The sequence below is a fragment of the Nothoprocta perdicaria genome, unplaced genomic scaffold, assembly GCF_003342845.1.
Source record: "Nothoprocta perdicaria isolate Ctin4 unplaced genomic scaffold, notPer1 scaffold_189, whole genome shotgun sequence".
NCBI classification, from domain to species: Eukaryota; Metazoa; Chordata; class Aves; order Tinamiformes; family Tinamidae; genus Nothoprocta; species Nothoprocta perdicaria.
In genome coordinates this window covers 236059-251098 of record NW_020455082.1, presented here as the reverse complement: position 1 = coordinate 251098, position 15040 = coordinate 236059, and the positions used below count along the sequence as shown (strand labels likewise).

Here is a 15040-nt window from a genome sequence, read left to right as displayed (position 1 = left end):
CAGGAGGTTTGTCCTGGCTCAGAGAACTGCCGAGGCAGAGTTCACATGGAAAGGAAGTGTACAGATCAAGCCCCTAATAAATATCCACTCAGAAGGAGCTGTTCTCATATCCCAAACTCAGGTGAAATAGATAATCAGGGAGAATCTCCTTGTGTTCAGCCTTGCAACTGGAAACACCTGGAGAGAGCTTTACTTGGATGCTAAAGAGAAACTAAGAAGTTGCCATCTCTACCAGGTGACTGTCAGGATTCATTGTAGGACTGGAACTTCCTTTCATTGCTGTGGGGCTCCCACCTTTTGCACCTGGACGTGACGACCTAGCAGGGATCTGGTCTCAGAGCGGGCTGAGCTGGAGAGCTCTGCGAGCTGTCGTGGCTTTGATGTGACCTTCTCCTTTGTGCCATGCTACAGGAGTGTACACACATGCACCCTTGTTTTGCCTTTCTTTTCCATGCTGGCAGCTGTTGAATTTTGATTTTTATGTTCTAAGAAATATATATTGAAGTGCCAAATAAATGTATAAGTGTCTGGAATTGTCTGCTGCCTGCTCTCGGCCTCCCTTCTGTTCCGCGCATCAGCAGCTCTGTGTCTCTCTTCTTTGTGTCCTTTGGGGCTCGGGAGCGTTCATGACTACGATGGTAGGAACTGTGTCAAAGATGATGTTGTACAGTAATTATTTCTGAAACTATGATTCTGTTGATATAGAGCACTTGTAATTACAAGATCATCAGAGCAATTCAGAAATTTCTGAGCACGGGAAGGCTGCTGTTGCCAAAATCCTTACTTTAAATACAGAAGGGATTGCGTCTTGTTGGTTCTCTGTTGTCTGCAAAATCCAAACCTTGCCATTAAAGAAAAGGTGGGTGCACTGAGGAAGGAAACGGGGCAGTGGTTGTGTGAAGAGGTTCTGCACGTTTGAATTTCTTTGTGCTAAAGTGCTCTGCGTCCTCCTGGAGCTGCTCCGCTTGAGCCAGCTGCACTTGCAGCTTCTAGCTCTGTTATGTAAACCATTCATCCTTGTTTCAAGGAAAGTGTACAGCCAGAGATGGCAGATTTTTCTCAAGTCCATCCTCTTTGCATCAGGGCTTGGTTAGTCTTCCCAGATGGCCTAAGCTGTGCTAAGCTAAATTAATTCTGTACTGTAGGAGTCATTTTTAGTTGGAAATAATGGCTTGTTGTTCATTTTTGTAAGTCAAGTTCTATGCTGTCCTCAGTTGAATAATTGAATGCAAGTTGTGCTCATCTGCTGCTTTTTTATTTTTAAACATACATGTGTGCATGTATGCTTCACCTTATCATGCAGGTTCTTCTCTTTAAAAATGAAAAGTATGCACCAGCTTTTGTAACTCTGCACTGCTGCGTGGCCTTGTGTGTTGGTTAAAGCAAATATATCTCAGCACCATTCTGCGTAGCTTTCATGCTGAGTTTTGCAGTCTGAAATGGCTGCATTTGCTGAAATGATTATGTTTCATCTAGAAGGTTGCTTCAAAAATAAGCCTAATACAAATACACAGACTAACACTACAGGAAGCATCCTAGCAAACCTGGAACCATTAGCAGCTCTAGCCCTTGAATCTTTGCAACTACTCAATACAGCGACAGTAAAGCAGGGTGTGATTTCTGAGACTTGCCTGCCGTGTGGCATGGGGCTGATGCAACTGCTTTGTTTCACATATTTGCATCCTTTTGCAATCAAAGACTGGCCTGGGGCGACTAGTCTGAGAGATCTGAGCTGTTCTTGGAGGTAGATACTGGCTTGTAGCTTGGCTGAGCACGGGAGCTGTCGCACTGACAGCCGCCTGTTCTTTGCAATGAGCTAACGCTTGGTGCAAATAAAAACTTCCTCTCCAAATAAAATCTAGAACGGACTCCCACTGAGCTGCTAATGCGGTGGCTGCCTGGAACACACCTTCGGCCTGCTTGCTTCTCGAGAGGTTCTGCTTTGCCTACAGGCTTTTACTATTCCTTTTATACTCTGATAATATTTCAGAAATGTCTTTCGTGCTCTGCCTCCCTAAATACACAAAGCTCTTGTATAATGGTGAATTTAATTATTGAAAGCAAAATAGATTTTATTGGATAGCTTGGCATGCTGGGGCGGAAATCTCTTCCTCCCCCACATTTCAGTAGAAGCAGGGCGCTCCTTTAGCTGTTGTGTTTTCTTATAAATAAAGGGCAGATGCTATTGCCTGTTGATTTGTTGTGTATGTCTTTGAAACCATAAAGGGAAAAAGGAAGAGCAGTAGTTAATGTTAATCAGGGAAACACTGGCTCCTTCTGAGCTCAGTGAATCTCATCCAGGCTGCCTGTCCTCGTCATTGGGTTAAATGGAGAATAGAAATGAAATAACTTTTTTTTTCTAGCCATCTGCCTCAGCAGGCTCCCTTGGCACACAAGGGGTGAGAATGAATTAGCAAAGAAATAGCCCGTGTCTGTTTAAAGACAGCACCTCCTCAGTGCTCTGCCAAAAATAGAAGCATGAGTCACTCGTTCTTATTCATTGCCACCCTTTAGCCCCTTGGATTTTGTAGGCAGGGATGCCAAAAGGAAGGAAAAAGAAGAAAAAAAAAGACTCTTGACTTCTATTTTTAGCTCAGTCAAAATTGTTCAGCCTTATAGGCACTTCTTTATGGGGTCCTGCAGGCCTCTTCTGAAATTACTGCTGATTTCCTGTGCATGTAGCTCTTGATGTCTACTTGGCTTCAAAGCAGAGGAAAGTGATGGTGCCCCAGGACCTGTAGGTCACCACACGCTTCAGAAAAACCGTGTAACAAAGGTTCTCCTTTTAGGTGACTAGACTTTGTTATCTGATTGCGGCTTTCCTAAGCTAAAGTAGATAATTCTGCTCAAAGTCTACCCGGTGAGCTATGAGGTAAGTACAGAGCCAGCTCTAAGCAAAGCCAGACAGATCCATAAATGTATGACTAGGAGCATCATATGGATATACTAGATAAGTTCAATGCTGTGGGCTTTCTTGTGCACATTTCTGTAAGTCCAGTATCTAACCTTGGCTTAAAAATGATCAGTTGATGGAGTAACTTAGTGATACTGTCAAAATGGGGGCCTTGTTTCTATTTTGAATTTGCCCATCTTTCCTGTAGCCATTAAACTTTATTATTCCTCCGTATGCTTGGATGAAACATTCGTTATCAGTTTTATTTCCCTGCTTATGGATTGTGATTGAGGATTTATTTGCTCAGCGTACTTTCTTGTGCATTAGTTTCAAAAGTTGAGTTGTCGAAGTCTTTCGTTATAAAACATATTTTCTGATTTGATTTTCATGGTTTTTCTGTGAATGCTGTCCAATTTATTATTTTGTTAACTGTTATATTTTAACCAATAACAATTACTGCAGTAGTGGTCATGCCAGTTAAATTACAGAGAATAAAATTATATCTTTTTCCCTTCAGTTATTTTCCTGTTTATAAACTGAGGATCACATTAGCCCATTAGCCCCAGTGCTACAGTGGAAGTTTGTGTCAAGTTAATTGTCTATGATTACTCACAAATCATCGTCAAAACTGCTTCTTTTCACGATAACCCTGAAGGGAAGAGATTGGAGATTATATGGTTAACAACACAGGAAAGTTTCTGAGACTCAATGACTTCATGTTTGCCAGGCACTCCAGAAAAAGAACATTATAATAACGAGAGGGTCCGTGTTATGGGCATTGCAATAAAACATGTACGTTGTCGAGCTTGTTTTACTGCATATTTTATATACATACCTTTAAACTTTGCTTTCCATTCCTGTTGCCACTGACTCGGGTTTGGTTTCTGCATTGCAGGCTGACAGCTGAAGAGGTAGAATCTCTAGAAACAGATGCTGCCAACCGCTGGCACGGAGTCTGCATTAGCAGAGCGTCCCCCACGCCGGCCGAGTCGGCAGCCACTGTGAAGTCACTCATCAAATCATTTGACTTAGGATGCCCAGGTATTTGAACACTGCACTTTGTAGTAAAAAAAGCCACCTTTGTGTAGCAGCAAGCAGTTTTTGTCGTTTTGTGCCACCTCTTGCTGCTTAATGGATGTTTTCTGTCCATGTGTGGTGCATAAATACTTTTGTGGAATGTTACTGTGCTAGCGATTGCTGTTCCAACACGAGCGAGAAAGGTGGTGAATGTGAAATACTAATGTTTTGTCATGATTGTCCCCTACAGGTAGCACTGGACAGAATATCCCAGTTCACAAGGTCCCCAGGAGCCCTCTCAGTGGGATTCCCGTGAGAACAGCCCCAGCGGCTGCTGTCTCCCCCATGCAGGTACAAGAAGATCTTTCTGTCCTTGCAGAGGTGAAATGGGTAGATGCAGTGTTCATTGCAGCATGACACAGCCAACAGGCACGTGTGGGCAAGGGGAAGGGGAAACTCATCTGTTTATTTGCTGTGGAACATCAAACGCGGCAGCTCTAACAAAGAGGATCAAAGTGAGCTTGCCTTTGTCTTCAACTCAGGCTCTCGGTGGACGGATGTAAACTCTTTGGAATACAGTTTTGGGCTTTAATTGCTGTTGATCAGAAAAATGAATGAACCAGACACTGTTCTAAATACATGTCTAGATGTTTGGGATACAACCAAGGCCTTCGTCAAGCTCTGCTGAGGTTCATGAATATCTGATTTAGTGACCAAAATAATATTTCTCTTACTGAGACTTACCTGTGTAAAAGAATAAAGTAGTTATCCACTGAAAAATCAGTTAGCCTCACAACTATTAAATAATACCACACTTAAAATCAGGTAAGTTTTGATATCCTTGATCTTATTTTTTACCTCCTCAGGAAGAGCAGATCTTTCCCCTTATCTGTTAAGACCAAGCCCTGATACTTGACTTTGATCATATATATTATGTAAAGTAAAATTAGCACTGGCATGCTGTTCGAATACTAGCAGGTAATGTAAATGCATTAAAAAAAAGTAGTGTCCTATCACAAGCTGTAACTGGTTCATTCATTGCTACAAAAGACCATTCATATGGTGACAGTGCTGCTCGTCCCTGCCTTGTCTGAAGTCATTTCTCAGGAAATTAAAGAGCTTGTTTTTTGTTTTTTGTTTTTTTTTTTGATTTTTTTTAATCTCTCTGTGCTGCTGATTTCATTTATATTCATATATGAAGCAGCTTGAGGTATTTTTCCAATCTAAGCCAGTAGGATATTTGCTAAAAATTGCGACCCATTTTGTCCTAAGTCAGTTCAAAGGGGAAGCTATTGGAATTATACCAAGAAATCTCCCTCTGAATCTGGGGGAAAAACTAGTTGAGAGTCTAGAGCTTTAGGGGAGTGCCCTGAAGAAAGGGGGGTGACTTTGAAAGAGAACTTAGCAAGCGTGTGAGCACACTTCCTTCAGAGAACCAGCAAAGGAAGTTTAAAGAATAGGATTAAGCAGATGTCTGGGAACCTTCTATCAATGCCCGCCTGAGTGGGTATTTACTCGGAAAGCTGGCACAGGGGCTGCAGAGACAAGAATCCCACTGGCCTGATTCAGGATGCTGGGAACAGAGGCAGTGCTAGGAGCAAATTTTCATGCTTTGAGTTTCTTACACCACATCATATTTGGCAAGAAAAATCTGTGCAAATAAAAATGGGAATAGTTTAGGAAGCAATGTGCTACCAGCTAAGGTTATTTTCTCTGTCCTTTGTTTTTCACAACCATTTAGGCAGCTCTGTGTACAAGCTGATACCTTGCAGAAAGCTTCCTGTCTCCCTCTGCCTGCTTTATAGTCTTGAGATAGCAGACACATCTCTTCTTTTTGCTTGCCCATTTAAGCATGGTGATTAATATTTCTTCATTGTTTTTATGCGTTTGTTTGTTTAACAGAGACATTCTGTTTATAATAATGGAAAAACAGCCAGTAAAGGAGTTGCCAGACACACAGATCTTTCAGACCTTCCTCTTGCAGGTAAATTGCAGTAAATACTCAAATATTGCCTCTATTGCCAGCAAAAGCTTGTCATTTATACTTTGATCCTGTCTGGGCCATTTTTCCCCTTCATGTATGGTCAAAGGAAGCATGAAAACAGTGTCTTAAAAGCCTCTCTTTTAGAGATCTTACTAATTTTATGTTGCTTCCATTCCCATCTTTATCATAGCCTTAGGGAAGAAAGCAATAAAAAAATGAAAAAGGAAGAAAAGAACGGATCTGCTATGCTTTGCCAACACAAACTCACCCTCTTTATTTATTCCAAATTACCCATGGCACCTCTCTAATCCATGCACTGGAACTGGAGAGGATTGGATTTTGCTCGACATGTATGTATCTGGAGCAAATCCAAAGTACTGTCTTTTGGGGATTTGTTTGTTTTTAAAGTGAGCTTCATTTGAAATACATCAAACATTTCAGATACAGATGCAACTGTTTTAGGAGGAGTCAGATTCGGGCTTGGTATAGTTTGTTTTGAGAGTTCTCAAGAGATGTATTTATTTTTATTTCATGCTTTGCTTTTATTCTCATGTCACATAATATTCTTTTCTACCAGTGCTGCTTTTCTCTTCTCTCTCGAGACCTTTGTTTTGATTATCTAGTCCTGAATATAGCTGTTGCATTGGAATCAAAACTAATACCAATAGATTACCCATTTTTAAGGCCAGCGGAATATCATATTCTTCTAAACCTCACTGAAACAGCAGGAAGGGTCAGAAAATCAATCATAGCTGCTTCAGTGGTAGAATGGATTTTCTACATTAGTTTGCTAGCAGAAGATAGAAATTAGAACATGGCTTCATTTTTAGACTCTTCAAGTCATCTACTAAGATGACACTTTCACCAGTCAAAGGCAAAAAGATACAGGCAGCGAAGAGGTTTGTAGGGTGGATGGCAGGATAAGCAAATAGCAGCATCCTGCCTGTGCTCCTGCCTTCTCCTGCAAGAGTAAATGCCAAAAAAAGCAGAAGTTGCCAAAGGAACAAGTAGCATTTACCTATTTCTCTCTGATGACTTCCAGAAAATGTCTTGCATGAGTATGTACTGATCCTAAACAGTACATAAGGCCATGTAGATCTCCACCAATCGACTGTATAATGAAGCAGTCAGTCAACAGGGTAATGTAATGCGCCTCCCTGGTAATAAATATCTGACTTCAGGCCGTGGATGTTTGCTGTTATTGACCTGTGGACAACAGTTCTGTGAAAATCCACTGAAATCCATAGATATTTTATTAGCCACTTTATGGTAACAATTTATAGTCCCTTATCTAACAAGTTCCCATATCTGCAGTTTCTCATTGTACCTGTGTTTGATTTAGGTCCAGTAATCCTCAGCAAAGGCTTACTGTAAAGTTGCAATAGCTCTGGTTCCAATCTGAATAATCCTAGAAGGCGGTTGTTGCAAGCCCTATATAAACAACACTGAATGAAAAAATATCCCCAAGGAAATTCCAGATGAAGTAGTGTCCATAATAATCTTTTGGCTGGTTCCATCTGACTAGCGTCACAGCAGGGTCCTGCGAGGTCTTTAATATGACCCAAATGTTACATTGCTGGGGAGGAGGGTGGATTTTCTACAGAAAAGCAGCAGCCAACCTTCCCTGCCTATCCACCATTCGAACTCAGGCCTGATTCGTAAGGAGAGGGAATTTAATTTCAATGATGTCTTTGTTCTCTTTGAAGACTTAGTATTAATGCAACCTGATGTTGATAATTTTATTGATTTATATGTATGTGTGTGTGTGTGTATATGTAGAAACACACGCATTTTTACATATATGCATCTATATATAAAATAAAAATACAAATGCAGCTGCTAAGAATGTCTTGCAGCTTCCCAGCATCATGTTAGGTAGGATGTCAAGCATAAGTGAATAAATACCTTTTACTGAGCTGGGTTGTATTCAAGAGGTAAGAATCTTGTTACGATTCTACTAATAGCAGGAAAAAAAAGTATTATACGAGGGCTGGTCATTTATCTGGTGAAGATGTTTGAGGATCAGCTTTTGAACCTTTAAGACTGTAGATTTTGGTATTTCCCCCCATTCACCTGAGGCCCCTACCCCCCAGCAGGAGTATCAATCACAGGAAACCAGGCAGGCTGTACTGTTGAAATCATCAAAGCCATTCCTTGTTATGATCACCTCTAATCTGCTCAAGGTTTCCTAGCCCCATGTGTGTTTAATGAACAAATGAGTACATTTGTTTAGAATCAAAACAACAGACTACATATTGTGTGCTGGGTGGCAGGACAGCGATTAATCACATTCCTCAGGCTGCAAACTGACAGCTTTTTTTTTTATTCCCACAGACCTCCTGAAGGGGAGAACCGAAGAGCTGAAGCCAGACCATTACCTCCGCAAAAGCCCCTCCCTGGAGTCCCTGAGCAAGCCCTCCATGGCCTTCAGCAGCAGGATGCTTGCTTCCACCCCCAGCAACTTGAAACCCCCCAGCAAACTCAGGTACCAGCCCAGCTAGTGGGGAAAACCAGCCTGCTGCAAAGATTGATGGCATTGCCTGACATTGAGATAACGTTCTAAGCTGATGGAGCCCTGCTGCTAGAGGAGGCACTGCTGCCTACTCTGCCCAGTGCCTTCCTGATCAAATAGATGTCTTCTGAGTTAGCAAACTGCCAGAGCTATGTCAGGACCAAATATCAAAATTCACATTATAATAACCACAATATAACCTGCGGTTGGCAATTTTTCGGCTGATGAAAATAATAGGAGAAATGCTGAGTGAAAACATCCCATCCAAGGGGGCGTCTTCTCAAATACCCATGTACTGCTATTTTTTTAGCTGTCTGTGATGATGATACCCATCATACCAAATGATTTGTCTCATGTAAAGGTAAATAGCAAACGTATGCCTGAAGTCTATCAAAGTTAGGCTTCCATTTAGGTTCTGTGCTGCCTGTTTTGTCCTGAGGATTTGATTTGCAAACTCAGAAAGAAAAGAGAGACTGTAAGCATCTTAATCTTCTTCTCCCCTGTTCTCTGGATTAGTGTGGAAAGAAAGGACCCACTGGCAGCCCTGGCCCGGGAGTATGGAGGCTCGAAGAGAAATGCTCTGTTGAAGTGGTGCCAGAAGAAGACTGAGGGTTACCAGGTAATCTGGGGAAGAATTCATCATTATCCTATTTGTGCAGTAAGCAGTGTCACTTCAAAGAAATATTATATGTATTTCACTTGCTACTATTTACGTGTTTAGCCCTACTGGACGTTTCCACCATCTTCCTTTCTTCAGATTTCTTTAACGCTTTAACATCCTCTTTAACGACTTGTCCAGTTCTTTTATGGCCATTACTGAGCTCATCCAGCCCTGGCTGGTGTTTGTATGCAGTTGAGTTAGACCTTTGGCCTGACTTGTAACTGAGCTGTAGCTGGCAGTTACAGACAACAGTTCATCCTGTGATATATGCTGGGTGTGCAGGGTATTCTTGGTTTGATATAATGTTGAGATTTTTCTTTCTTAAGAATAATATTGTTTGTTACTTAGAGCAGAAGACAAAAGCATTTGTCACCCCATGATATGCACCCTGGAACAAATCTTTAATAAAAGCAGAGTCTATATTTTAAAGTAAATAGTGAAATATTTTTTCTTCACAACTAGTTCTTCATGAGACGCTGACTGTACTGGGCAGGAGAAAAAAAGACAGTAGCTTTCCATTTAAATAAACTGATTTAAGAGTCATATCAAGTATGAGAACCATATCACAGCGCTGGCATATTCATTTGATTCAAGTTTTACATGAGGGCAGATAAAAGAGAACTTCATACACACCTTAGGAGCGATAAAGATAGGGTTAGAATTTGGTCTCTGGTGATGCATTATTGGCTGAAAGGCTATGGTGTTATCCTCTGATGTTGCATCGTCCCTGGTGTATGGGATTTATACATATCTGTGCCTCAGCTTCTAAAATTCTCCTGGTCTTGGTTTAGAAGGTGTGTAAGGGAATATTTCTGTCCAGTCCTTAGAAAATGATTCATGAAATATACCTTTTCCAAGTCTGACTTCCATTAAACCAGCAAACTCATCTCCAGTAACATTTTTTCCTATAGTTCTGTTTTAAATTTTACATATGATGAGCTTCTTATACATCTTTTAAAACAGTCCAGCTCAGCAGAGTTCACAGTTTGAAACAATCTTTGAAAGGTAACCTCTAGATTCCTTCTGATTACATCCAGGCATGAGTAAGGGTGTAGCTTGTAGACGTCACTAGTGGCTTTGCAAGTACACAGGCCTACCCAGATTCTGCAGTACCAACTGGGCACCAAGAGTGACCAGAATTCTCTCCCTGATACAAAAAGGAGTCTTGTTTTTCTCTGCTGAACCCAAGTAGTGGGGCCAGCTGTGTATCAGATAGCAGGCCACCCAGGAGGTATGCAAGGCAGTCTGGCTCTATTTGTTTTTCCTTTTGTTATTAGCCTCCAGAGGAAAATATATCCATGGTTCAGAGGACAGAGAAAGTCCTAGCTTTTATGCATGGCTGCAGGAGTGGTGTTGCTGCTGACATGACTGTGCAGATGACATTTAAGAAAAAGCTTCGTCATTTTGGTTCCTTCTCTAATGAGAATCTTGTTTTGTTGCTGGCTGTCCTTTGCCATTACCCTTCCTGAAGCAGCCAGAATGAGTTTTCTGCAGTAGTTTGTTCTGGAAGGCAGTGGAGGAGGGCCTTATTGCCCAGAGTGAAAGATCTTAGAGCAGATTAGACAGACACACAATGTATTGATTTATGGCGAGCGTCTCATGGCTCTCTCCTCACTCTTTCATCTAGAGGCATTATCTTTTGGACATTCCTCCTCAGATGCTCGTTCCCATCGTGCTCTTTGCAGTACATTCACCAACTCTACTTGAACTTGCTTTTTCCTGACCCTTGCACTCCCATGATAGAGCTGATATTCAGCTCCACAGGGAGTTTTTATCATTCCTGATTACAAAGAGCTGGAGTGGAGTGAAGAACGTCATCCTCCTTCCTGCCTTGGCTGCTGCAGTGGTGGGAATGAAGTAATGAACTTCGTGATGTGTGTGATCTTTTCTGCATTCAATATGTGTGTCACTGAGGCATCATCTTTGCAAACCTCCAGTGTATCTGTCATGTTCTTTCTGACCTGAAGCCCAGAAGCACAAATAGCTTTGGATGCCACACGGATGCCATGAATCCGTGATGCAGTGGAATGAGAGAATGAAGGACGTGCTGCCTTGTTGCCGTGCTTCATATAGTGTGCTAGACTGTCCCACCTTGAAGGTTTAGGATAAATCTTTCTGCAGTTCTTGGTTTGAGCATCTGGGGAAGAGGGAGATTCCTTTCTGTCTGAATTACGGAGATATCTTATTTCATCAAGTACTGTAAACAAAATGGATTAGAATAACAGCTTCTCTCAGCAGCAGCTACCATCCATGTCCCAGATTCGCTGAGGAAAGCTGGATTAGTGACCTAGGGGAGCATCTGGGGATAAGATTGAGGGACCAGTGCACAAGGCTCCACTTTTTAAATGCTTTAAGCCATACAGGGCTTATACTATAGATAGAATTTTACATCCTGCTAGTGGCACATATCTTTGCATTGACTTCAGTGGGAATATTTCCCAGCTTTGAACTTCAGTGCCTTCCCCAGGGGGAAATCTCATAAGATGGGAGAGAGACACTGGAAGGGTTTGAGGGAAATGCAGCAGAAATGATTAATAGTCTGGAGGGTTTGACTTATTAAATTAAAAAAAAAAAAAGTGAGTTTACAGAAACTGAGGGGAAATGTGAAAACATCTCTGATCCACTGTGACAATTCAAAGATTTTTATATAAATGGTAATTTGATATTGAAAAGGAATTAATGCTAGGAGAAAAAATATGAAAGTGAGATCTCATAAACTGTAGCATGATATACTGAATGAATTGCACTTGCAGTATTTCACTGCCGGGGTGAATGTGGTCTGGCATTTTGGCCACTGCTTTAGAATAACTGTGCAGAGCAGGATTTAAAAATCACAGCTGTAGAAAGAATTATATTGAAATAAGGCTTTGGGCTTGTGGCTTTCTGCAAAACTTCCTGCAGGAAAGTCTCCAGATGAAAAAAAAATCCTCTTCTAATGTATATTCATCCATAAGAGCTGTGCACTTGCACATGATCTCCCTGGACATGCATAGACTGTTCCTTCTGCCTCTCTAAAGTTGTTGACATCATGGTGTATAATGTAGAGTGATGAGATGACCAGACTTGAGAACTGCTTTTGCGGCTCTAGATCTCAATTACCATAAGTCCTTTAGACCACAAATCCTACTGGGAATGAGCTATTTATGTTAAAATAGCTTTTTCTCTCTTGTCTTTTTTTCCACCTATTTAAAAAGAAAAATGGGTGCTGCTTTTCTAATAGGCTCTGTTCTCATGTGTCTTAACTGCTGGAAACTGCAGAGTGTCATTCGTGTTACATTATCTCCTTCCATAATCATATCATTAGTGGCTGTGGTGTTATTTAAGTGCCCTGGTTCTGCTTGCTCTCTGTGGAGACCATTTGTCAAGGGACCAAAGCTCTCTAGACTGAGTCTATTACTATCCACAGATGTATTGTGAAAACACAGAGCATCAAGAGGCACTTAACCCGTGGTCATTAGAACTGAGGATGATGGTTTGTGCCACACATGTCTCCTCCAGGCAGAGGAGGAAAACGCTGCCATGCTAATGAATATGAATTGCTTGAAAGAATTGTTTTCAAATTTTTTGCAAACATTACATATCCATCTTATGGCACAGAGAAAAAAGAGAATCCGAGACTGACTCTTTTCCCGAAGGCACCATCGTGGCTATTCTTTTTATCAAAGTTCTACTTGGTTTAATAGGATCCTTCTGTTATGGTGTCGCTGCATCTTCTATGGGCAGTGGCAGCGCTCCCAGGAAGCTCTGACACCAATCTAGGGTGCCAATATTGGACATTTATCCTGATATATGTCCTATTGGTTCCTGTCCAATTCTTCAGCTAACTAGTCAAGAAGAAGGGGGGAAAAAGCCACCTTGAAGTATTCCTACTATTGTGATTATGGCTCTCCAGCTTTCAGAGAAAGAAATTGGAAACAGGTTACTTCCAAGCTTAACCTAAAATGCATTGTGTACTTCTGAATTCTTCTACCACTGGAAGCATAGGGCTGGTATATGAGACCATACCAGGGTAGTGTCTCTGGGCTCTACCACATTTGTGTGTAGCAAGGATGCAATAGCTTAGGGAGCAAAATAAAGGCTGTGTTGGTATCTGCTGTTTCTCAAATAATTATAGAAGAGACTGGTTGACTAGTGGTTTTGCAGTGGATATTTTTACCCTTTTAAATCCAGTTCAAACTCAGACTAATACTAGCTTTTTGTTTATGAATTTGTGGCTTTCTTTTTCTCACAGGAATTTGTATCCCCTTTCTTTTTTTTGTACTAGCTAGTATTTCCTCCATATCCTCCCTGCTCCCATACTCTATTTTGCTGCTTCCTCCCATAGCCCAAGTATTTTTTGCCTAGTTTGCTGGCCAGGTGAGATCCAGCACACACAGAATTTGGCTCTGGATATACGGATGCAGATGGACAGGTGAGAAGATAACACATTCCCTGTAGTGAGGTGCTCATAGAGCCCGTGTTCCGCACTAGAAAGGTCGGCAGCTTCTCCTGGCCAGGATGCCTGTAGCAGAAGGGAGACCTTTCACTCCACAGAAGAGAGTGTCTGTGCCATAAGAATGAATGGATGGCCGTGGACCCAAGGTTTGAGATTGTTGGCCAGAGCCTCAAGAGTAAGGAGGAAGGAAAAAGCTTTGTCTGGTATTTACCAAGACTTTCAATGCAGCAGCTTTTAATGCAACATAGTTCTTTCCTGGTGGAGTTACTGTAAAGTCCTACGTGCTAGCACGTCTGTTCTGGTAAGGAGGTGCCAGTGCTTACTAATCTCACTGCATCCACATTAGCTGTAGCGTAATGACGGTTAGAAGCGGGATATTTGTGCCGTGCTTGTTTTCTCAGGAAGTTATTTGTGTATTCTGCACGTTTCTGAGAACTGGTTGACATGTCTGGCTCTCTTTGTATTTCTTTTTCACAGGAAATCTTAATTCCATGAAGAGGTTGCTTATTTCAGTGCAGGTTTTCCCATCCGTGCCAAAATTCAGGGTAGTATTAGCGTTAACTGTTGTGACAGGGATTACTTTATCTTTAAACAAAACCCGATGATAAAGTGACTGGGGATTTTGCTCCCAAGTCTGCTTTGAGCTGGCTCCGCAGCCTTGGCAATCTTGCATGCCATCATTGCCCTGATTTTCCAGCTATTAAATAATATCTTTCCACCCTATTGAGTGATGATGAGTTTTAGTAATATTTATAAGGTACTTGAAGACACTCTAATGGAAAGACAAACTTGTTGGGTTTTAATTACTAAGAATATGGGCTTCAGATTTCATATTCTCAGTTCTTTATTCAGTTCTATATTCATATTTTCATTTCTTTTCCGGAAGAGATTTTATACACACACACACACACATATATATATTTAAAAATTATATATATATATATAAAAATATATATATATATGTAAAAAACTTGTATGAACCTGTACACGCAGCTTCTCTGAATGTGCCAGATGGATCAAGGTTTGGCTTTGGAAAATAAATCCAGAAACCAAATCATGGTATGTTGGGAATAATCAGGTTAATTACTCATGTGCCTGCCCCCTTTACAGTGATGTCAATGCACAAATGTGCTTCTCCAGCATGGCCAAGTAACTTGAGCCAAGTTCTACCTTTTCTCACACAGGGGCTTTATCCTATAAACTAATACAGATCTTTCAATTGGAAGATAAAATAAATGCCCATGCAGCTCTCACAGGCACCCCTGTATCCTGCTGAGTAACTTTAAAAATAGTACTTACATTCTGTCCATCCCAAAGTCCAAGACACCTTCCTCGCGTTGCCTGGATGCAGTGACAATCCGTGAAAACACTGAATTGATTGGTCACCAGCTGGAACAACTCCAGAGCATGAACTGAACTGGGACAGAGCAGAGCCCTTCTACCTGATCCACCACTATCCTTTGCTGTTGAGGCCTCCCCACCTTCTCTCCCTCCTATGCTGGGAGCCAACAGGAGTCTGCAGCTTTCACCTCTTCCCA

At 41.4% G+C, this 15040-nt stretch overlaps 1 protein-coding gene across 1 annotated transcript in view; it reads left to right on the top strand.

Moving 5' to 3' along the window:
* SPECC1 (sperm antigen with calponin homology and coiled-coil domains 1) overlaps positions 1–15040 on the top strand; it is a 59288-nt gene that overhangs the window by 32338 nt on the left and 11910 nt on the right. The window contains exons 7-11 of the mRNA XM_026036941.1: positions 3789–3934; positions 4161–4261; positions 5813–5894; positions 8229–8379; positions 8923–9025. Of these exons, the coding sequence (XP_025892726.1) occupies positions 3789–3934; positions 4161–4261; positions 5813–5894; positions 8229–8379; positions 8923–9025 (583 nt within the window). The remainder of the gene's footprint in view (positions 1–3788; positions 3935–4160; positions 4262–5812; positions 5895–8228; positions 8380–8922; positions 9026–15040) is intronic.